The 22,145-nt window shown below is 31.7% G+C and overlaps 2 protein-coding genes across 3 annotated transcripts; one reads left to right on the top strand and one right to left on the bottom strand.

The window, feature by feature from the left end:
• The first annotated feature begins 542 nt into the window (after positions 1-542).
• Positions 543-5,489, top strand: LOC137824059 (thylakoid lumenal 29 kDa protein, chloroplastic). 2 transcript variants are annotated; one of them, XM_068629491.1, is made up of 11 exons: positions 543-799; positions 1,034-1,138; positions 2,737-2,821; positions 2,909-2,943; positions 3,097-3,162; positions 3,251-3,291; positions 3,888-4,018; positions 4,198-4,304; positions 4,452-4,589; positions 5,052-5,186; positions 5,306-5,489. In XM_068629491.1, exons 1-11 carry the CDS (start codon positions 710-712, stop codon positions 5,414-5,416), a joined length of 1,044 nt encoding a protein of 347 aa, XP_068485592.1. In that variant the 5' UTR covers positions 543-709; the 3' UTR covers positions 5,417-5,489. The 2 variants fall into 2 exon arrangements, with proteins under 2 accessions (XP_068485592.1, XP_068485593.1); XM_068629492.1 differs by having other exon boundaries at positions 579-799; positions 2,721-2,821.
• A 5,560-nt stretch (positions 5,490-11,049) lies between these two features.
• On the bottom strand, positions 11,050-15,060 carry LOC137826835 (cytochrome c oxidase subunit 6b-1-like). The gene is made up of 5 exons (XM_068632982.1): positions 14,876-15,060; positions 13,378-13,650; positions 13,189-13,271; positions 12,957-13,038; positions 11,050-11,305 (listed from the first exon to the last, which is right to left on the bottom strand). The coding sequence occupies exons 1-5, from the start codon at positions 14,915-14,917 to the stop codon at positions 11,252-11,254; spliced, it is 534 nt and encodes a 177-aa protein (XP_068489083.1). The 5' UTR covers positions 14,918-15,060; the 3' UTR covers positions 11,050-11,251.
• Between the last annotated feature and the right edge of the window lie 7,085 nt (positions 15,061-22,145).

Below are 22,145 nucleotides of genomic sequence, written 5' to 3'. Positions count from 1 at the left end.
ACATATATATATATATTCTGATTTTTTATAATATCGTTATATTCCTAATTTAAAATTTATCTCAAATTTATAAATAAATTACATAATTTTATTATTAAAAAAATAATATAAATTCGATGTCATATTCTAGTAAATTTAAATGTATTGTAAATATAATATAATTAAATTCTTTATTAATTAATCAATAATTTAAATATACAATATTATATTTAAATACAATAAATGAATTAATTCTTTTCAATTCAAAATATAAATTAAATTATTCGGTTGAATAAATAAATAGACTTAAAATTTGATTAAAATCAGTTTATGAACTTTTTTAAATCTATTCTCGTTTACTTTTTTTATCGATTGTATTTGAAGTTAATCTCTATTATTTTTTTCTTAGAAATAAAATGAAAGTGTAGAAATAAAAGTGTGAATGTAATGTAGTTTTTATATTTTACTCCATAGTTTGGTCAAGAGATATATTTACGAATATTTTATTTAAAATTTGATTATACTAAATTGGTTTCATCTTATTAAAAAATATCCTGTTTTGCAGGATCAAAATTTAAGGATTGGGTCACATACGAGATAGGGTGCAGATTTCTCTGGATAACGCATATCACGTGTGACCTTCTACACTCCACATAACTTCAAATCTTCCATTTTTCTGGTTTTGCATCTCTCTCTAGAGACACCAAACAAGATAGTTGTGGTTGCAGCAATGGGTGTCTCCTTCCTCTCAACTTGCCCTTCTCTGCTTTCAATCGCTGCTAATGATACACCACCCTCCACCAGATACCAGCCTCGTTCAGTAAGTTTGCTCTTTGCTCTACCAGTGTCTCTAAACACACAATGCAGTTGCAATGATTGGTTTCTCAAGTTCATGGATGCTGTTAGGTAGCATTGTTCATGAATTATGAGAAATGGGTTTCAAATTTTGCACTAAGATGACAAAGAAAAGCTCAATTTTTTTTAACTTCAACTGTTTCTTACTTATTGTAAATCAGTTATAACCGTTGTTTGCTCGTGTTCAATGTGTTCTTAGGTTTCCATTTGTTGTAATAAGACCATAAGCGATGTTGCTGCTGAAGAACCGTTCCATTGGAGAAGGAGAGAAGTTCTTAAATGCGTTGGGGCAACCCTTGGTTTGGTAAGAACCATTTTACTGCAGGCTTTTTGAGAAATTCAGGTGTTCTCTATTTCTTTTTTCAATTTTGTTTATTTACTTTTAAAAGATCTACCATTTCCATGTGATGAATGAATATGCTTCACTCGTAAAAATAGAATCATTATTTGACAATGACGCAAGTAGGAATCTATTTAGTGCACGTTTTAAAATATAAAGTATTTTACTTCAATTAACAAGGATATTTGTCTTGAACTAACAATAATTGGATTCATTTGAATTGCGTTATGCTTGCAAGTGTTAACTTTGGTCTAAATCATGATATCTGCATTTTGTTCTCTGGGTTTTTTCTTTTTCCATATTTGAAGATCTGTAAAGTTTTCTTTGGTTGATGATGATGGGCTTAAGGTTACAGCAACAACATTACCTAAAATGACTCAGGGTTGGACAAACTTTATTTAATTTGCCCCAACATCTATGGCTTGTAATGGCTTAAAGATAAATAAACAACATTTTACCCATACCAAATATCCATACCCATTGTGTAACTATAAGGGTAATAATAGTTAAATATAAGATAGCTTTAACTCATGTGGAGAACGAGTCACTTAGTAACAAATTAGTAAGATTTAGATGTCATTTAGGTAGCTGATATATATACCTAAGATGTTTAACAGAGAGCAAAACACCAATGATAAAGGTAAGACTGATGTATTGCAAGTAGCTCATATTTGCAATGAGATACCTCCTGATGTCAGAAAATGAAAATGAAAATTTTGACAAATAACAAACAAGAACAACCAATCAAACCAAAAATGAGAGAAATGGAAGAAGGTGCATGCACTAGGATTTTTATACAAGTTCAATCTCTAACATGGATGCTATAGTCCCCATGTGAGGTTTTTCCACTATCTAAAATAACTTAGTTGTCGTTGGCCTTTGCACCATAACTCTTTACCTTGAGTCTTGAGGTCACTCTCAAATCAATCTCCCTAGCCCCAACTGATACGTAATAGAATGGAAAAATATCCAAGAGTGCTAGCAGGTTATTCTCTTCAGACCTCTTAGCCATTCTCCTTTGTTTCCTGTACAAATCTGTGTAGAAAAGCTAGCTTAGAGAAGATGTTGTATACCAATTATCCCATGTATTTGGTCCTCTCTATTGTCTACCTAGATAGTTATTGGGATTTTTTTGTGTTGTTATCCACCTTGTTGGTGAAGAGAAATTTTTCTGTTGATCTTTGGAGGTTCCCAGAGTACTTGCGGTGTGCCCATTAATTATTATTAGTGGAATTTTTACTAGAGATCCCATGGTTTTTTCCTTCATATTGAGGTTTTCTCATGCTAAAAGTTTTGGTGTCTGCTAGTATCTCTCTTTTAGTTTGGTGCATCCCATTGTTTTGCCTATTATTATTGTTTTTCACTTGATATTTTTCTAGAGCCTACTATTATTTATATAGGAATGAATTGATTTGGTTTTCACTTCCTTTGTTACTTTTGTTATCTTCCCAACATTATTCACAGATATAGACGCTTACTGCAATACACTATAATATCTGTTGTTATGTTAGTGCATAAGATTGATGTGATGATGAGTTTCGGTCAGTTGTATCGGTTTTTAGGAAATTTTTGGAAGCTCTGGATCACTTGTTGGAATGGCTAATGCAGCTGATTTGATACAGCGGAGACAGCGTTCTGAATTTCAGTGTAAGATCCTTTAGGGATGTTCATATGAATATTAGTAATGTCAATCTCAACTGATCTCTCTTAGCTGAGTTCTTTCTACTTTTACAGCTCAAGTTAAGGAAACACTTTTTAATGCCATAAAGGTATAATATTCTGACTTACATTTAATTGTAAAAAATTTCCTGTTTGTAGGCTATACATTCAGCAAACTTCTAAGGTGCATTTAGTTTTGTCCAGAAAATGGAACTCCTTATATGGTGGATATACGTATAATCTAACATAGGACTGCTTTTCAGGGAAATCCTGATATTATTCCATCCTTACTGACACTGGCTATAAATGATGCTGTGACTTATGATAAGGTGAGAAAAACACACAAGTCTATATTAATATGCACTTGTTTTCTATCATTTAAAATGAGTATTGATTGGCGTATGCTTAAGTTTGTAGGCAACAAAATCAGGTGGTCCAAATGGCTCTATACGGTTCAGGTACTTCTTTTTGGGTTTAACATTCACGAGACTATTCCCTGTAACTAATAGAACCTAAAGGTCTGTTTGGTTTGACAAAATATTTTCTGTTCTCAATTTAGGTTTTTACTTTGTTTTCTTTTTTCTGGAGTTCCTATGGGAAAAAGTGAAAACAGAAAATGAAAATAAAAACAAGAAAAGTTATCTTCACTGATTTATTTCTATACAAACTTCTGAAAAATGCAAATAAAGTGGAAATAGAAATTTCTTAAACCAAACTACCCCTGAATAATGATGTTAACAAATAACCGTAGGTAGATTCTTTAATTCTTTTTATAGAATGGTTTGTCTACCAAGGTGCACTGATCGTTATCTTATTACTGCATCCATTACTCCCTACTTTTTTTAGGTTTCTCTCTGTCTCTCTTCTTAGAAGGTGACTTTTATAAAATTTTGGAAGCTGTGCTTTCTTGTTTATTAGTATTGTATCTTAGATGTCTCGTTTCACTGGCAATTTTTGGTTACCTCAATTTGTATGCATCAGAAATTTTGACTTAATTCTACTCACTAATAATCACAACTTTTTCTCATCTTTATTTTTCTAATTCTACCTGAAGCTCAGAAATAAGTAGACCAGAAAATGCTGGGCTTTCTGCTGCCTTGAATTTATTAGAGGAAGCAAAAAAGGAAATAGACTCATATTCCAAAGGTGGACCCATTTCCTATGCAGATCTGATCAATTATGCAGGTTATACTTTTTATCATCACCTAGCTGACGCTTAATAGCCATTAACAATACTTGTTTCACTTGTATATTTTGTGTCTGTTAAAAATGACCATTTCATTTAAAGTTATCTGTGATTCTGGTCGTAGAAGTAGTGGAGATATTTCTAATTCCCCTGACTTTATTGACTTAATTATTTACAGCACAAAGTGCTGTCAAGGCTACATTTTTAGCTGCTGCCATTAGCAAATGTGGTGGAAATGTGGAGAAAGGGAGTATCCTATACAATGCATACGGATCAAGTGGGCAGGTTTGCATATTCTTTACTCATAAACCAATTATTATACGCTTAATAGTATCTTTAAGGTGACAATCCACAAGTTTAGATTTGTTCAATGATATGCTTTATTAAATCATTACTTATTGGCAAATGCGTGCAATTTTTATTGTGGAACAGTGGGGTTTGTTTGATAGGCAATTTGGTAGGGCTGATGCTCAAGACCCGGATCCAGAGGGGAGAGTTCCAGTATGGGAGAAGGCAAGTGTGCAGGAAATGAAAGACAAGTTTTCTGCCCTCGGATTTGGTCCTCGCCAGGTAATTCACTTATTTCATTGCTCTTTTTGCTAACTTGAAATGTAAAAAGACATACAATCAAAGATGCATGTGCACAGAGGAGAGATTGTGATCTTTGCTTATATGCTGCTAGTGCAAATGTTTGTACACTAACTAACAAATTTGCCAGTTTCCTTTTGCCATTCTCAATGCCTTCAGCTTGCACTAGCTATAGTCATTTTCAAATTTTGTCTAGTTATCCTTGCAAGTTAGAACTTCTTGCTTGTTCCCACCTTTTATTGAACACCTCATGGATCCGTTATGTGTTTACCTCTTTATTATGTTTTTCCATTCAACACTGCAGCAGACTTTGGAGTGTCAAAATGTAGACCAGAGGGTAAAAATAAATTGAGAAAAATAATCATGAAAAGCCATAAATAATGCTCCACATACCATAAAGTTGAAGTTGATATCACTAATTAACTTCCTTTTGTGTTTGATCAGCTGGCTGTTTTATCTGCGTTCTTGGGTCCTGATCAGAGTGCAACAGAAACTTTGTTGGCGAGTGATCCTGATGTTGCTCCATGGGTTCAGAAATACCAAAGGAGCCGTGAAACGGTCTCTCGGACAGATTATGAGGTGAGTTCATCTATGAATAAGCTACATACACGAACAGCAATGAAGTTCTTGAAGCTCTTTTATTTGGCTTAAAGAACACTTGTTTTCTTTGGTTTCTTTACTTTTTCTTTTCTTTTCAGGTTGATTTGATAACGACTTTCACAAAACTTAGTACCTTGGGCCAACAAATCAACTATGAGGCATATACGTATCCTCCCCCAAAGATCGACATTACCAAACTCAAATTGTGAAACATATAATAGTACCATGTAGTCTTTTTCCCAAGGACAAACCTTTAACTTCAAGTTTTGACTTGCTTTTCTATTCTCTTGTTACTGGAAACTTTGAGCTTCCATCTAAATTATTCATGCACATGTAGTCAGAGAAGTGTTCAATACTCGATCAAATCGTTCCAAACCACTAAATTGATTAGAAAAACCAAAGATTGAAAGGAAAAAAAAAACTGTTAACGAAAAAAATGAAATTAAAAAAAAATGATTTGGCTTGCTTTTGGGTTTTCATGTTCAAAATTGAATTAAACTGCAAATATACTAATCTTAGTTTTATCATTTTATCCCTATATAAATGTTAACCTTATCAGAACATATATTCTTGTATTCTGTTTACCTTTTCTCCAGTCTCTGGGTTAGGAAATAGATAACTTTATTGTATTTTCTTAAGTCTAATCTCAAATGGAACTATGAAAACTGTGTTGAATATGTTTTTTATTTTTATTTATAGTTAGAAAGTAATTTTTATCTTTATGTTTTAAAGTTCTGTAAAGAAACTTATCAAAATATATCGCAAATATAGAATGATTATCTTTATAGTAAAAAAATTGAGCCATGAACTAGCCTTAACCGTGTTCATTAACAAAGATATTTTCAATGGCTCCGAAATTGGTTTTCATCAAGCCTGATAAATCTATACCTATATATAAAAGGGATTCCCCTCTTAACTGCTCTTAATTTTTTTTTCCTATTTTATCCTTATATTAATATTTAATTTTATTATTGTATTATGGTCATTGTGTCATTTCTTATTCCCCTCTTAACTGCTCTTAATTTTTTTCCATTTTATCCTTACTTAATAATTTATTGTATTAATTTATTTTGGTTATTTGGACATTTTATAATTTCAAAAATTAATAAAATAATTTTTTAATTTATTTTATTTGTTATTATTTAACTGGAGAGGGGAGAGAGTGGAGAGAGTGGAGAGAGTGGAGAGAGTGGAGATTTGATACGTTACTTTACTGATTTAAACTGATTCTCCACTACACATATCCTACTTTCCACTTTCTCTCTCCTAAATAGGTACCTACTTCCCACTTTCTCTCTTCACTACTCTTTAACTTCTCATTTTAATGTTATTAAGAAAAATTGTTTTTGAAAAATAAAAAAAATACTAAAGAAATAAAAAATGCGGATACACAGGCACTGACTTCTCTCTCCATTACTCTTTAACTTCTCATTTTAATGTTATTAAGAAAAATTGTTTTTGAAAAATAAAAAAAATACTAAAGAAATAAAAAATGCGGATACACATGACGTGCCTGTGTTCCCGCTAGTAATAATAATAATAATAATTAAAAATGTATAAAAAATATTAAAATAAGTATTATAATTTTTAACACTTAATAAAAGTACTATTTTATAAGTATCGATAAAGTCAATGAATATTTCACAATAATATATTAGTTTTGTTTAAATTATTAACGGGTAAGGTGATTGAGTATGTTTTTTAAATTTTAGTAATTGTTACGTATGAATTAAATTAATATATAATAATTATTAAAAATTAAATATGTGTGTAATTATTGTATGAACCATGAGTTTAGATAAAACTAACAAAATTACAAAAATTTGTACTTATTTTGTTTATATTATTATTAGTTTTATATATCTTATTTAGAAAAAGGAATAGTAAATAGGAGAAAAATGCAAAAAGAAAAGAGATATATTTTATTAATGATATAATTGTTACATACCTATTCAAATTATTAAGTATTCTAATTATAAAGAACATAAAAAAAAAATAGTAGTTATAACTGATCCAGTATAGCAGTTACAACTAAAAAACTATGAGATAAGATTTATTATCTAATAGCGCCTCACAAGTTGAAGCATGTATATCTTTCATGTTTAGCTTAGATAATTTTTCACAAAATAACCGAAGATGCAGAGGTTTGATCAACATATCAACTACTTGATTAGAACAAGAATCAAATGAATAAGGTCGTTTTGAAGTTTAGTCCAAACGAAATGATAATTGATTTCAATGTGCTTTATCCTCTCATGAAACGTGAGATTCTTTGTTATGTATATAATATATTTATTGTCGGAATAGGCGACAAAAAATTCAGAAAGATTAGTATACAAATCATGACACAAATATTGTAACCCCTGAAGTTCATAAACAAGTGAAGCTAGTGCTTTGTATTTTGTCTTTGAATAAGATCTAGACACGGTAGATTTCTTTTTAGACTTTCATGAAATGAACGAGTTTTCCATAAACACATAATAATCAGTGATATACCTTTTAAAATCAATGCAAGTTTTTCAATCAGAATCAAAAAAAACTTTGATTATTACAGGGAAAAAATAGACTAAGAGTAGGACATCCTTTCAAATATCGTAATACACGAATAACTGTTGTCATATGAGGTTCTCATTGAAACAAACGAACTAAGCTTATGAACCACACAGTTGATATCAGGCCTAGTATGAGTAAGGTATAACAAAAACAATGAACATTCACTTTCAAAGTGAGGACAGGATGGTTCCATGGAAGAAGTGGCAGATTTGCAAGCCATTAAACCACTATCAGAAAAAAGATCTAGACAATATTTTCATTAATTGAGAACAATACCAGAAGGTGAACAACTTATTTCAAATCCCAAGAAATAGCAAAGAGTACCAAGGTCTTTGATATTAAAGGAGTTACGAAAATGAGTTTTAACACATGGATTTTCTGAAGATTATTGTCAGCTAACATAATGTCAACAAATTTGTAAAGGAATGATTGTTTGTGTAAATAAATAAAGAATGAACAGATGAACTTTAAACATAACTGATCCGATCGGTCGAGTTGCCGGCAGGATCAATAACCATGTTGCATTAGAGTCTGAGTAAGTGTTGAATTCCATTGCCTACTTGCCTACTTTAGTCCTTATAAATATTTTCTAAGTTTATAAACTTGGTTGGATGAGAAAGATTAAAGCCCACGGAAAAAGTCATGTAAATTTCCAAACCGAGTTACTTTGACCCGACTATTTGTATTCACTCCTGAACATTTTAATCAGATTTCTTTGATTCGACGTGATTGTCTTCTGTCATATGAGGTTTAGAACTAATAATTTATTAAATTTATTTAAGAACGTCCCTCATTAAACCATGCCCAACAAAACCTCCTTAGGAATAAAATCTAAACTAAGAAAAAATAGTTTCTTGTTAAAAAAAATAAAAAGTACAAATCTAACTATAATACATCTTGAGGTGAGTGACATTATATGTTAAAGGTAAAATTGTCAATCAACTCCTAATTTGTAAGCTCCATTTTGGAGAGAATTGATAATTCGATATGGGTCGTCCCCATTAGATGCTAAGTTCCCTTTTTGTGGATCCATCTCTTCAATGAGTGGTGTCATGCTCTTAAGGTAATAGCAACATGTGATTAGTCTTCTGTGGTGACATTAGAGGAAGGAGTTTTGACCAAGTAAGGTGCTACTTTCAAACTCTAGGCATAGTATTCCCGAGCAACTTTGGGATCGACTTTCATCGTGATAATTGAGCCATTCTTAGCTGGGAACTTCATGACCATAGAGATGACAAAACCAAGTTGGTTGAGTGTCCAACAACCAATAAGTATGTTGTATGAGGTGTTCGCTTCAACTAAAATATATTGAAATGCCAATGTTTAGTACAATGTACTAGTATCGAACGTCGTCAACAAATCGATATACACCCTTGTATGCACTCCTTCCCCTAAAAATCCTAACAATGGGTAGAACTTGAAGAGGGACGTGAGAATATCGAGCTTCTGAAAAGTGGATCAGTAAAGAACATCTGTCGATCTTCCTTATTCGATAAGGATCTTTCTTACTCGCTAGTCGGCAGTGATGGCAGTAACAACCATTGGATCATCATGATTAGGGTCATTAATGATAGGGATGGAAATGCGGGTTAACCCACCCTACATTTAGTCTGTCCCGCATAAGGGTTAATCCGCAGGCCTGCGGGCGTACAAATTTTTTTTTAAGAAATTCAATAAAAATATTTGTTACTGAAAAAATGAATATAAAAGAATTCAATCAAAATATTTGTTTGCATTGCTACTAAAAAAGTAAAAAATAAAATTTAATAATTATAAAAAAATTGAATGTAAATTGAATAAAAAAATGAACTTATATTTGCTATTGATATAAAACATCAAACATCAATATTCTTTACTTCATTTCAAACAGTCAAACACCAATAATTCAATTAAGATAAAACATCAAACATAAATATTCTTCCATTTCAAAACATACCCAAACATAAAAAAACTACACCACTACATTAAACATAGTCAATTAACAAACATCAATATTTTTTCCCTTCAATAACATTGGACGCATGTTACTACATTCCTTATCCATTCCAATCCAATATGCAAATTAAGATTTTGTCAAAAAATATAGAATAAACATATAATTAAAATTAATGGTTCAACCAATATAGTCATCGTATAAAATAAATGGGGTTATCGTACAAAATAAAATATGATCTTACTTCCACAATAATCAGGAAGAAAGAAATGATGGTTCAACTAGTTTAGTCCAATTTGAAAAAACATTATTGACATGTTTCTCTTTCTATATTTTGAATGTATTCAAATTGAACTATTGAGTCCGCCCCGCACTTTTTGCTAGCAGACTACGGCTACGGGTCGATCCGCATGGTCGGTCCTGCATGCCATCCCTAATTAATGCATAAGTATCCCGTAAGGAAGAGACTAGAGAGACAAAGATCTCACCGAGTCAATATTATGACCTCATATCCGTTGAGATAGTATCATTATGATTGATCACTGCATTTGAAGTTTTGTCCATTTTGGAGCTCAAAACTTTCTTACAATTTTGTCCTTAAAAAGGACTTCAAATGATTAAGGGAAGGAGGTGTATTTAAATTATCCTTAACCTCAACCCCTAAGTAATGTAGGACTAATAGGCATATCAAAACAAACCCTTCAGTCGAAGGCTAAGAAAAAAATGTTCATCTTAGAAACCACTTTTCCATCCACACATAAAACATGAATGTTCCAACTTCAAGTATGTTGAGATAACATTGTTTTGATCAATCACGACATACAAAGTGTTATTCGTTTTAGAGATCAACACTTCATTACAATTGTATCCTAAAAAATAATCTTAAAAGATTAAAGAATGTGTATTTAAATTATCTTTAACATTGACTCTTAAATTATATAAAACTATTGAGCTTAAAAGAAACAAAATTTGATAACCATACCACTATATCAATTTATTAGCTAAATAGACCGATCTAGTTTAATATTCAAAATGCAATTTTAAGAGAAAATAGAAAGAAGAAAGATGAGTGAAGAGAATAAAAAAAGTATAATTTTCTTATAAGAGTAAAGAGAAATTAACAAATAAAATGTGAAAACAATTCTCTCTCCTACTTTACCCCATCTAATTCTCTTTTATAGTGCAAAACCTCATTTTTATTGTTTTATTGGGCAAATTATACCTCACTCGTTTTTCTACCTTTTTTTCTCAGTTAAATATATTTTTCTCACATGATTGTTATAACTAAGTGAGAAATATGTCAAATTAAAGGTTTCTTTTTCTATAGAAGGGGATGAAACTTATAGAAGACTATAGTACTGATAATCCAGTTAAAATTGTAAAATTGATCTCAGGACATTTCTCCAAAGCGCTTCCTGAAAATAGTATAACTCACGCTTAGTTCAAACATACATCCAAAATTTCTTATTAATTCCCCAAATGTATGGGAGCTTATGTCTAAACATTTCAAATATAATACTGCACAACGAATTGAGCAGCCACTTCAAATATGCACCACCTACAGCCGACCTGGGAATGTTCCATTCTCCCTTTGTTCATTCCATCTGTCAATCTGATGCATAGACAAAGTTACGAAAACAGGCTGTTAGCACACATCCACAATTTCAAGATTAGTACTAGCAGGAAAAAAAATAAACTAATAAACATTTTTTTGTGAAATGTCTAAGAAAGCCATTAGTAAAAAAAAGAAATGGAAAATAATGTGAATGGGAACATCAGAAGTTGTCTTCTACACATGTAGCTTACATTTTAATTTAAATTATTTTATATCTTAACCTGAGAATAGTCAAACGTAAGCAAATGTTCCTGGCATCAAGGTTGTCAAACTAGAGAGGATATAAACGAGTACACGGAAAATAATAATCATAAACGTGTGCATGCATTAAAAATAATATAGATAGATAAAAATAACTAGTCTTAAGTAGTAAGATCTAATTCACAACTAAACGATTTTTTCTCAGTCGAATTCGAAGGAAAGACAGGGTGAGCAGAACAGCATAAGAACCAAAGATAGAACGGAAGAGTAGAGCGACTGGAACAGAGAGCGAGCACTGGCAATGCAAAAGACAACACCAGCGATGATGGTTTGCGATGCCAACAACAGTGAAGCTAGCAAGTATTAGCAAGTGAATACTTCGATGGTAACGGAAGTGATGGTTGTTCGACAGCAGTCGTAGAAACAGCGTCAACATCAAGGGGTGTGTACACCGTTGAGTCTCCTTTGTTTTTTATTTACAAAAGTATGGGAACCCTAGCGAAACAAAAGGGTCATGCAACACCGGTGTTGGGATTTGATTTTGGGTCAGATTGGGTCGTGTTTTTAGCTGACAAATGGGTCATCAAACCCTAGCAACATGATAGGAATTCATTCTCTCTTATCTTGTCAACGATTTCCACTCATCCGAGGCACACTCATCTCTGATGCTATTCATTCTCTTGTTATTGCTTTACAAGTCAATCAAGTGTGGCTTTTCTATTCAAGGAGGGGCTAATCATGGTAAACAACAAAATTGATTCTAATCATTTAAAAAAAATGAAGATCTTCATATGAAGTACAATATCAGGTAATTGGGGGCATGGTTTATTGAGAAGGAACATTGTACATCTCCAAGTTCTCACAATGAACTGAAATGATTAAGAAGCCACAAGAGTTAAAGGGATTGAGGAATAATAACGTATTAAAGTTGGCATAGAGATGAGATGAGAAGACACAAATTAATTTAACATCTAAAAATTAAAACTGAGGGGCCAAAGTATCTTGCACCTATCAATATACAGGAACATTAACCACAACTTAAGAACTCCCTCTGATCTCTTTATACACAAAAACAAGGTAGTTTTCCTCCATAAAGCATCCTTACATATTTAATAACTAAAGTTGTTATTTTAGTCATTTTTCATAGATATCAATGTCTGTCCATCTTTCAATACTTTTTTCAATTTAGCATTTAGTCAAACATCTTGAGAAGTGCATAGAAAACAAAAGGAATGCTAAATTGTAGAATACTAGACGAAATTCTTTATAAAAAATTATATTACTAGCAAGAATGTAATTCCATTTCCATGCAAAAGAATACAATAAGACCATAAACAGATAGGAATTTCATGTTCTCGAAAGGAAATGTCAGGAAATAAATCTCATTGGACAAAAAGACCCTAGCACTTAACAGATAATCAACAATGTTCAATGGTAAAATACATACCCATTCACCAGGGCAAAGAGAACGATAATACTTAGCAAACTTGTCACATTCTGATGCATCTTCACCCTTTGCAGCTACACATCTGCACACGAGTTTGGTATATTAAAATAAAGTAACAGTGTTTGAGAAATGTGAACAATGAGCTCAGTAGAAATATTAAAGAAAGTAACAGTGTTTGAGAAATGTGAACAACGAGCTCAGCAGAAATAAAAGCCAACGACATATAACTCACCGATGATATTCAATGTATCGGGTAAAGCAATGCCTGGTTTGATTTGTAGTTGGAAAACGGAAATCTGCTGGAGCAGTTTCAAGCTGGAAAATAATAGCACAAATATGAAAAATTGGAGGAAGGAGTGCCAACCTTGCTTATCATGAACTCATGTACTAATTCTATAAAAGTGATTCAAGTAAATGTCACCTTGATTTCAGGGGTCTCTTCAGCGGCATCTTCATTGCCAGAGTTATCTTCAACATTTCCACTACTTTGCTCTTCAGTGGTTTCTTCAGCAGGAGGAGGGCTTACTTCACTACTCTCCTGAGCAATTGCAGGGGCAACAGGAGTTTTTTCTTCCACAATTTTCTCAACAACAGCTTCCACAGAAGCAGCCTCCTTTGGGATTTCAACTTCTTTGACTTCAACAGGCTTTTCAACTACAGCTGCTTTCTCCTGCTTGTCACTCACATGATATTGCTGCAAGTCAATAAAACACGTCACTGCCTTATCTAACACTATGAAAACAAAAATTCAACCTTCAGAGTGTAAAAGAATGCAGATTCGAGGCATAAAAAAATGTAAATTGAGCTGAGGAAATTGAGGGAAAAGATCATGTCTACCAAACGGGAAAGTTAGAAGCTAGCATCACATCTTACCTCGGCAATTCTACGGAAGTTCAAAAATTCATGACATGGAATTCACATAAATGATTTATCCAACAACAAATAATGCTGGTAATTTCATTATTTAGTCATATGCTAAAGGAGTAAGCATACATACATACAAATAAATGACATGGAATTCACATAAATGATTTATCCAACAACAAATAATGCTGGTAATTTCATTATTTAGTCATATGCTAAAGGAGTAAGCATACATACATACAAATAACGTGCAAAACCCCCAACGTTATGTTATCTCGTGTCAATTAATTTTGTCATTATAATTATATAAGCCATACAAAATAAAAGGAAAATTGAAGTAAAATGGAATGCAAGATTAATGACAACTTGGTTGATTCAAAATCCCAATTGCAGCATATAAAACTCATTCCAACAGTACTTCTGTTTGGGCTTCTTTTTTTTATTCAAAATCATTCTGAGTAGAATTAATTTTGATAGAATTGAAATCTGCTCCTTTTACATTGACAAAACTGATTCAGTATGTAGGCTACCCACTGAGCATATCTATAATAACAGTCCTAAAGTGATTTTACATTATCATCCAAACAAAAAACGAATCCTTCCAAACTCATTTTAAAAAATCCAATACATAAATCAACATTTTAAACCTCAATTATTCCAATATAACACCAATCCTACCAAAACCTAAAACAACAGACACAGGAATAACGTTATTCGGCCAACATAGAGACTTAACTCAGTGTCCATGATATAGATCAGGCTTACAATTATCATTAGATATAACAGTTACAAAATGTAAGGGATTAAGTTCAGCACCATTTTCAATTTTTAATAACATACACTAGAAAGCACTTTAAAAAACACTGTTCTACCAAAAATATTCGCAGCTGAAACCTGATCCAGAGTTGAAGGAAATCCAGATTGTGAGATACAAAATCTAGGTCTGATTTGAAATTTCGATGGATAATAAGATTAGAGGAACTCCAATGAAAAGGAATATTCTGGAAGCGGAATTGAAAGGGGAAAGAGATTGAAGACAGATGTAGGAAGAATACCTCGGCGAGAGATTGAGATTTGTCGGCAGTAGTTTCCGCCATTGCTGGTCACGAGGCGGCTACAACACAAGAGAGGATTCGAGTGTTGTAGGTCAAAACTCGGAAAGCTTAAACGGTTTGAGTTCGTGTTCGTGTTCGTGGTCGTCTCCCTATTATGTTATTTGTTTAAGGTTTTTTGGTTAAAATATTCGGAAGAGTCAGGAAAAAAAGTAAATTAAAAAATAACAATTCACTGAAATTGTAGAAAAGTTTTCTATCCAATATATTACAGACAGATGCTTTAGAAAACATTTTAATTATAATTTTTTATTGAGTAATGTAATATGTGTCATAATGATAAAGATAAAAAAAAATGTGTTTATATTTTTATTTTGAAATTGTAAAAAGTTGTAATAAGGAGAATGAAGGTTTGTAAACTTTTTTTTTTATTACGGTAGATGATTTTGTTGTTTCGATTTTAAGTATGTTATTAGGTTCAATCTCTACATAAGAGGTATCCTTTTAAAATTTAAAGTTTCATCACGGTTTTACTTTTAAAGACGGTTTTGAAAACTTAAAAGAAAATGTGTATTTAAATTGTTTTTTACTTCAACTTCTAAGCAATGTGAAATTATTTGTCATACCACAACACATTATTTTTAAATATTATTATTCTCACCGGTTGATTATGGTGGAAAGCTTCGCTTCTAACCTATCTCCTCTAGATTATGTTATGCGTCTTATCGTTGCACTGGAACACACGGCTCCATTGGGACAGAGGGGCTCTACCTGTTGATCACACTCTGACGATCAAGTCAGTGAGAGCATACAAAATAAGATAAGTATTCAGTTTCAGTCTAGTATTTAGAAACAACGTACCTCAAGCTCTTTTTTATAACTATCTCTTTAACAACTTTCTATTAGGAGAATATAATCTCAACAAAAATAATATTTTGCCTACGGGCACCTTTACTCATGGTGCTAACTTGCATAAGAGAATCTCGTGCACCCTTATTCTCGGGTGATCACCATTTAATTAATATCGTCATATATTCAATTAACAACCTTATGCACATATATTCTATTTAACAAACAACTCTATGTATATTCACATATATTTTATTCTAACAATTTAACACATATCGACATATATATTTAATTAAGAGCTTTATATTAATATATGACCAAACTTATTATTTTAATTATTCTTCATCGGGCTTATCAACAAAACTTGGCCAAACTCATGACCCGCCTTTGGGCTCAAAGTCGAGCTGACCATATCCACATGCCTAGATCGAGATCCCGAGCATTCTAGCACTCTTGTCCAGTACAATTATTATAAGAAAAAAAATTATCAGAGAAATGCAATGGAAGAAACTAAAAAAACAAAAAAAAAACATTAAAAAGGCTTCTGGCTTCTCATCTTAGTATTAAGAGATGAAAATATATAAAATGAGAAAAGGAAAAGTTATACGTGCAATTGAAAAATATTCTAAAAACACATAACAAACTAATAACAAAACTAAAAGAAAGTTATCATTATAACTGAGAACTCCCTCAAGTAGGGAATGAATATTAAATATTTTCATAATGAATATTAAATATTCCCACTTGGAACAAATAGTTTACAACACAATAGGAGATAAGGCCTTTATAAAATTATTGGCAAGTTCTAATGAAGAAGAGATGAACACAAGCTTGAGCAAACCAATATTAACTTTGTTCTTAATAATGTGACAATCAATCTTGATATGCTTAGTTCTTTTATGAAAGATCTAATTAGAAGTAATTATTAATGCATATTGATGATCACAATATAACAAAAATGGACGAATAAACAGAATACAAAAATCTTCAAATAGAAACATCAACAATTGAAGCGGGCATGACATCTACCTCTGAAGAACTCCTAGAAACAGAAAATTGCTTCTTAAAATTCAATGAAATTAAAGAATAATTGAGATAAATCAAAAAGTCAGTAATAGAGCAACGAGAATCAATGCAACATGCCCAATCAAGTTAATGAAGGCCTTAAGTTGGAGAATATTATCAGTAGCGAGAAAAATGACAAACTCAGGCATATCTTTCAAATAGCAAATAACATAAAAAAGTTGTTTGATGCTGATATAAAGTTGGGCATGAAGCAAACTGACTCAAATGTTGAACAATATATGTGATATAAAGATAAGTGTTAAGTATATAAGTTTGTCAATCAGTTGTCAATATATAGACTGATAAGAGAGTATTGTTAAGTCATTAGACGATCTATCACCCATCAAAATGTCTCACAACATAAAAAAAGTCTTTTGATGATAATAAACACTATAAAATGTGTTAAGATGTCTAATGAAGCTACTAAGTGTGCAAATTTATTTAAAGACCCATTAGGCATTCTAACTTATTTAAACTTGTCAAATAATCTCATTAGACGATCCTTTAGCATTAGGTCATAATAGAAGATCTCATCAAACGGTCTTTGAAGAATTAACTCTAGATAATCTTATCAAATGATCTTATCTTTATCTCAACATCAGACGATCTCCAATTAGAAAGATGAGCAAGACTCACTAGACAATCTCACAATGAAAAGATACATTAGACAATCTAATAAAGTCACAATAGAAAATGACTTAGTCTTAGTCTCAGAATCTATGAGTGTTTATATCTTGTAAAGAGAACAATCAAAGTGGAAAAGTTGACTAGCTAGAGAGTCCAACTATGAAGAAATATGCTAGACAATCTCATAGTATTGGAACGTTCCAGATGGTCTAATAAGATGCGTCCAAAGGACACAACAATGCATATGACTCCAAAAGCACAAACAAAGCTTATCAAGAAATTGCTTATGGACACACTAGACAGTCATTGAAGCTTGAACATGATAAACGATCACCTCATCTTCTACTCGTCAGACGGTTTACTATATTAGGGAGTGTTTATACTTAACTCTTGCATTCATAGAACACTTTCTATCATTGTGTTAATATTTTCAAAACTTATTTGATATTCTTAATTCATATAAAATATAGTTTTCAAATAAGATTTATGAATAAATGATTTTGGAAAGCTTTCGTATTTTAAAACATAAAATGGATCACATTGAAAATCTGAAATATTATATGCTTTAATGTTGGATGAAATACATTTTCTATATTGATTATAAACTATTTCGAATACAACTATGCCTTAAATATTAAGTTTAAAATTGTAATGGAAAATCTTCAAATGAAAAATGTATTACTAGAAAGTTTTCAAAAAATGGAGCACGAATATTTCCCATATTAAATAGTTTTTCAAAATATATTTTGCGAAAATATATCAAGTTAAAATTTGATTATACTTCAATGTTCAAATCTTGTATTAACTTGGAAACTATTTGAAAAGGCATTTACATTGTAAAATCCTAAAATATAAGGATTGGATAATTAAAAAATAATGAAAGATATTATTTTAGTAATACTCATGCTTTATTATGATGATTATTTTGTTCACTGGTACTTATATTGTTTCCATAAATTATCAGAGGTACATAAAGACCCTATAAAGCTAAAAGTCAAAATTTCCTAGTTGAGTGTCTAATAGGAAAGAGATGAAGTTGGGAAACGAGATTCGCGCAAATGAAGATCAAAGTCATATCAAGTTGTTGCGAACAAAGAAATACAAAGTGAAGGAAGATTCAAAAGCACAAAAAAGTTATATGACACATTAAAGGCTCATATCCAAACATTCCAAATTGAGCATCTAATACGAAAAAGAATATGAATAGTACAACAAAGAAATACTCAAGTACATAGATGATAAAGGCTCAATGTTAAGATTTCTACGAATGGATAAACAAGTTGGTAGTTCAAATGTATGTTTAAGACATGAAGATTGCACCAGAGCTAAAGTTTCCCTATAAAGAATTTACTACATGAAGGAAGAATAAGTGTGCATATTTGAACAATTACTCAAGTTAAATGGATTCAAAAGCTTCAACGTTCAAATATCTCTTAACGTGGAAAGAGTTTAAAGTCCAAAACCGTGTGACATTAATTGGTCAAGACCTGTAAGATATTGTCAAAGTTGAAGTTACCTTATAGAGCATCTAATGATAAAATGGAGATGCTAGAGTATGAGTTTCACAAAGTCAGAATTCAAGGAAGATTCAAGCTTTAATGATTAAATATTTACAATCAAAGAAAGACTTCAAGACTCAACAAACATTCAAGTCATGACAAATCTTTCAGAATATAAGGTTTCCATTTCGAGCATCTATCATGAAAACAATGAAAGAGAAACTTGAGAATTGAGCAAAGTCAAATATAGAAGTATCAAGCCTTAACGTTCAAAATTTATATAAATACATAAAGAATTTGAAAGTGCAAATATATGTTGGAGACGTGTATATTGCATCAAAGCAAATGTTTCCTATTCGAGCATTTACTGCATTGGAGAAGGAACAACATGGCAAATTTCATAAGCAGATTGAGTTAAGAAGATTAAAGCTACAATAATCATATATGAGGAATAAATAGAAACAATTTGAATTTCCTCACACGTTCAAGATGCGAAAGAATCAATCAAAGCAAGAATTACCATTTTGAGCGTCTAACGAATACTTGAAGAAATATAATACATGAAGCTTCAACGGTCACATTCTGAAGACTATATAATGACTAATAAGGCAAAGAAGAAACACACAGAATAATGATTCAAAAAAAATATACAAGTTTATGTTAGAGTTTGTACATATTATACTTGCTTCGTAGAAGCACCTAGTGAGTTGGGTTGTGTGCTAAACCTTGTAAATCCTATACTCTATGAAGTATACCCAATGAGTTGGCATTGCTCTCTCTGTCGATAGTGTTTTTCTCATTTTTTGAAAGAGGTATTGACCTAGGGGATATTAAAATTGTTTACCTGGAGAGGTGTAGAATATTCATTCATGGAAAGGTGTATAATATTCATTCATGGAAGGTGTACAATATTCATTCATGGAGAGGTGTTAAAACTCATGTACCTGGAGAGGTGTAGAATACTCTTTCTTGGAAACGTGTTAAAACTTGTGTACCTGAAAGGTGTAGAATTCTCATTATTGGAGAGGTGTTAAAACCTGTGTACCTGGAGAGGTGTAAAATACTCGTTCTTGGAGGTGTTAAAACTTGTGTGTCTAGATAGGTGTTGAATATTCATTCTTGTAAAGGTGTTAAAACTCAGTGTACCCGAAGATATGTTAAAATGCATTTAGTTAAAGACTCTTAAGCGAGTTGCTTAACGGGTATGAATGTATCCCTAATTGTTGGGTGAACTAGTATAAATTTGTATCTACTTTATACTCTTTTAGACACTACATTTGTTTGTTTTGTATTTTGAGAATTGAGTTCAGGCTCAATTAACCCCCCTTATGGAGTCAATTGCACCTTCAAGTACATCACTCAAAGCATAATAAATACAAATGTTTTAGTCAATCGAAGTAGAAATGGGGCTGAAAGCAAGCATACAATTACCAAAAAGTAAATCCAAAGTATACTTTGTTTGACATAAATGGATGTTTGATTTATCTCAAGATACCTCATGGCCAAGGAAAATTTTAAGATTTCCAAGATCCTTTTTCTTAAATGTAGAATCAAGACAAGAGGTAATAAGAGATATCTTAGCAAGGTCATCACTAGTTAGGATGATGTCATCATAAACAAGAAGGGTTGTGGAATGAGATGCAAAAAGCTTGAGAAATAGAGAATGATATAATGTTGAGTAATGGTAACAATTGGATAATAGAAAGAAGAGAGTTGCATGTACCATTTTCGAATAGCTTGTTTAAGCCATAAATGACACTTGACCAGATTTAGAAACATAAGCTAGGAGAAGGTTGCTGATGACTTTTTACGGCAAGTGCACCGAGTTTGTCAGAAGTAATAATTGTTCCTAAGGACGGATATCGATCCCACAAGGAACAATGAATTATCGAGTACAATAATCGCTAAATATAACACAAAACAAGAAAAAGAGTTTTGAATTGATTATGTTGGCACTATCAATAAGAAATCAAACAAAGAACTAGTTGCTTCAATTGGAAAAATAGGGATTGGGTTTCATCTATCTCACTCTCATGTATTTTAATTAGCATGTTAATATTAAGTTCTTTGATTGAAATTGATGCCCATAGAAAATTCATTTATATCGATCCCTCGCATATAAAATCCTTAAAAATGTTTCCTAAATATCGATCCCTCGCATATTTATAAAAACAACTTAGAATCACATTCAGACGTTAATGACAATTAACATTTCAAGTCTATCCCTAACACTCAAATATGTTAAGCATTGTTGTTTAGGTACAAACCCTAAAAATACCTCTCGGACAGATTTAAGATTCTCAATTTGTCACGGAAAGTTAAAAGTAAAACAACAATACCAATAATCAATCAAGAACTGAATATTAATATATAAGATATCACCTCAATACATAAGAATTTGAGTAGATTACTCTCAATCCCAAAGGGTAGAATTAGACACGCATACTTCTAGCACCTTCCATTCTCCCAATTGGGTTACAATTTACTCTATGGTGTTTTCCCTCAATCTGGCACACTAGGGTTGAACCTCTAGCCCCCTATTTATCCTAACTTTCTAGGGTTAGGTGGCTTCATGTGTTGCGCTAATGGGCTAAGTGATAAAACATAAAAAAAAATGCTCAATCTTTCTCTGCATCTTTTTCCATCTTGGGACCTTCCAACTTTCTCTTTTTAGCTCAAATTATTCTCCTTTACTTTAAATCTTCAATCCTCCCTAAAAATCTGCAGTTAACACCAAATTTGAGTTCTCTTATTCAAATAAAGCTCATAAAAATGTAGAAAGGTATAACTTAGGGATTATTTTATATGTAAATTAGCAATAAATCCTTATAAGTGTCTATATTTTAAAATGAAATATTACTGAAATTAGACATTTATCAGTTGCATATAAACTTCTTCATGAAGGTAACCATGCAATAAAGCATTATTGACATCATGTTATTTGAAATGCCATTTATGAATGGTTGTAAGATGTAGAAGAAAATAAATAGTAGTCAACTTTTCTACAAGAGAGAAAGTGTCAAGAAAAGCAAGCCTTTTCATCTAAGTGTATCTCTTAGCAACCAAACGAGGTTTATAACATTATGTGGTACCATTAGCAATATGTTTTATTATAAAAATTCAATGATATCTTATTGAAACTTTATGAGGAGATAAATCAGCGAGAATCTAAGTGTTATTCGCTTCTAGAGCATTAATTTCAACATGCATAAACTTAAGTCAACAATCAAACT

The sequence above is a fragment of the Phaseolus vulgaris genome, chromosome 8, assembly GCF_000499845.2.
Source record: "Phaseolus vulgaris cultivar G19833 chromosome 8, P. vulgaris v2.0, whole genome shotgun sequence".
Classification (NCBI taxonomy): Eukaryota; Viridiplantae; Streptophyta; class Magnoliopsida; order Fabales; family Fabaceae; genus Phaseolus; species Phaseolus vulgaris.
Note: the sequence above shows the minus strand (reverse complement) of the source record. Positions and strands in the feature narration are given on the sequence as shown.

What these genes read in the sequence shown, in the direction of transcription:
- LOC137824059 (XM_068629491.1), top strand. Translation starts at nt 710, where the DNA reads ATGGGTGTCTCCTTCCTCTCAACTTGCCCTTCTCTGCTTTCAATCGCT. An exon ending in AATGGCTCTATACGGTTCAG is followed by an intron (nt 3,292 to 3,887) that starts GTACTTCTTTTT and finishes TTCTACCTGAAG; the next exon opens with CTCAGAAATAAGTAGACCAG. An exon ending in TCGGATTTGGTCCTCGCCAG is followed by an intron (nt 4,590 to 5,051) that starts GTAATTCACTTA and finishes GTGTTTGATCAG; the next exon opens with CTGGCTGTTTTATCTGCGTT.
- LOC137826835 (XM_068632982.1), bottom strand. Translation starts at nt 14,917, where the DNA reads ATGGCGGAAACTACTGCCGACAAATCTCAATCTCTCGCCGAG. An exon ending in AAGAGACCCCTGAAATCAAG is followed by an intron (nt 13,272 to 13,377) that starts GTGACATTTACT and finishes ATTATTTTCCAG; the next exon opens with CTTGAAACTGCTCCAGCAGA. An exon ending in CTCTTTGCCCTGGTGAATGG is followed by an intron (nt 11,306 to 12,956) that starts GTATGTATTTTA and finishes TCTATGCATCAG; the next exon opens with ATTGACAGATGGAATGAACA.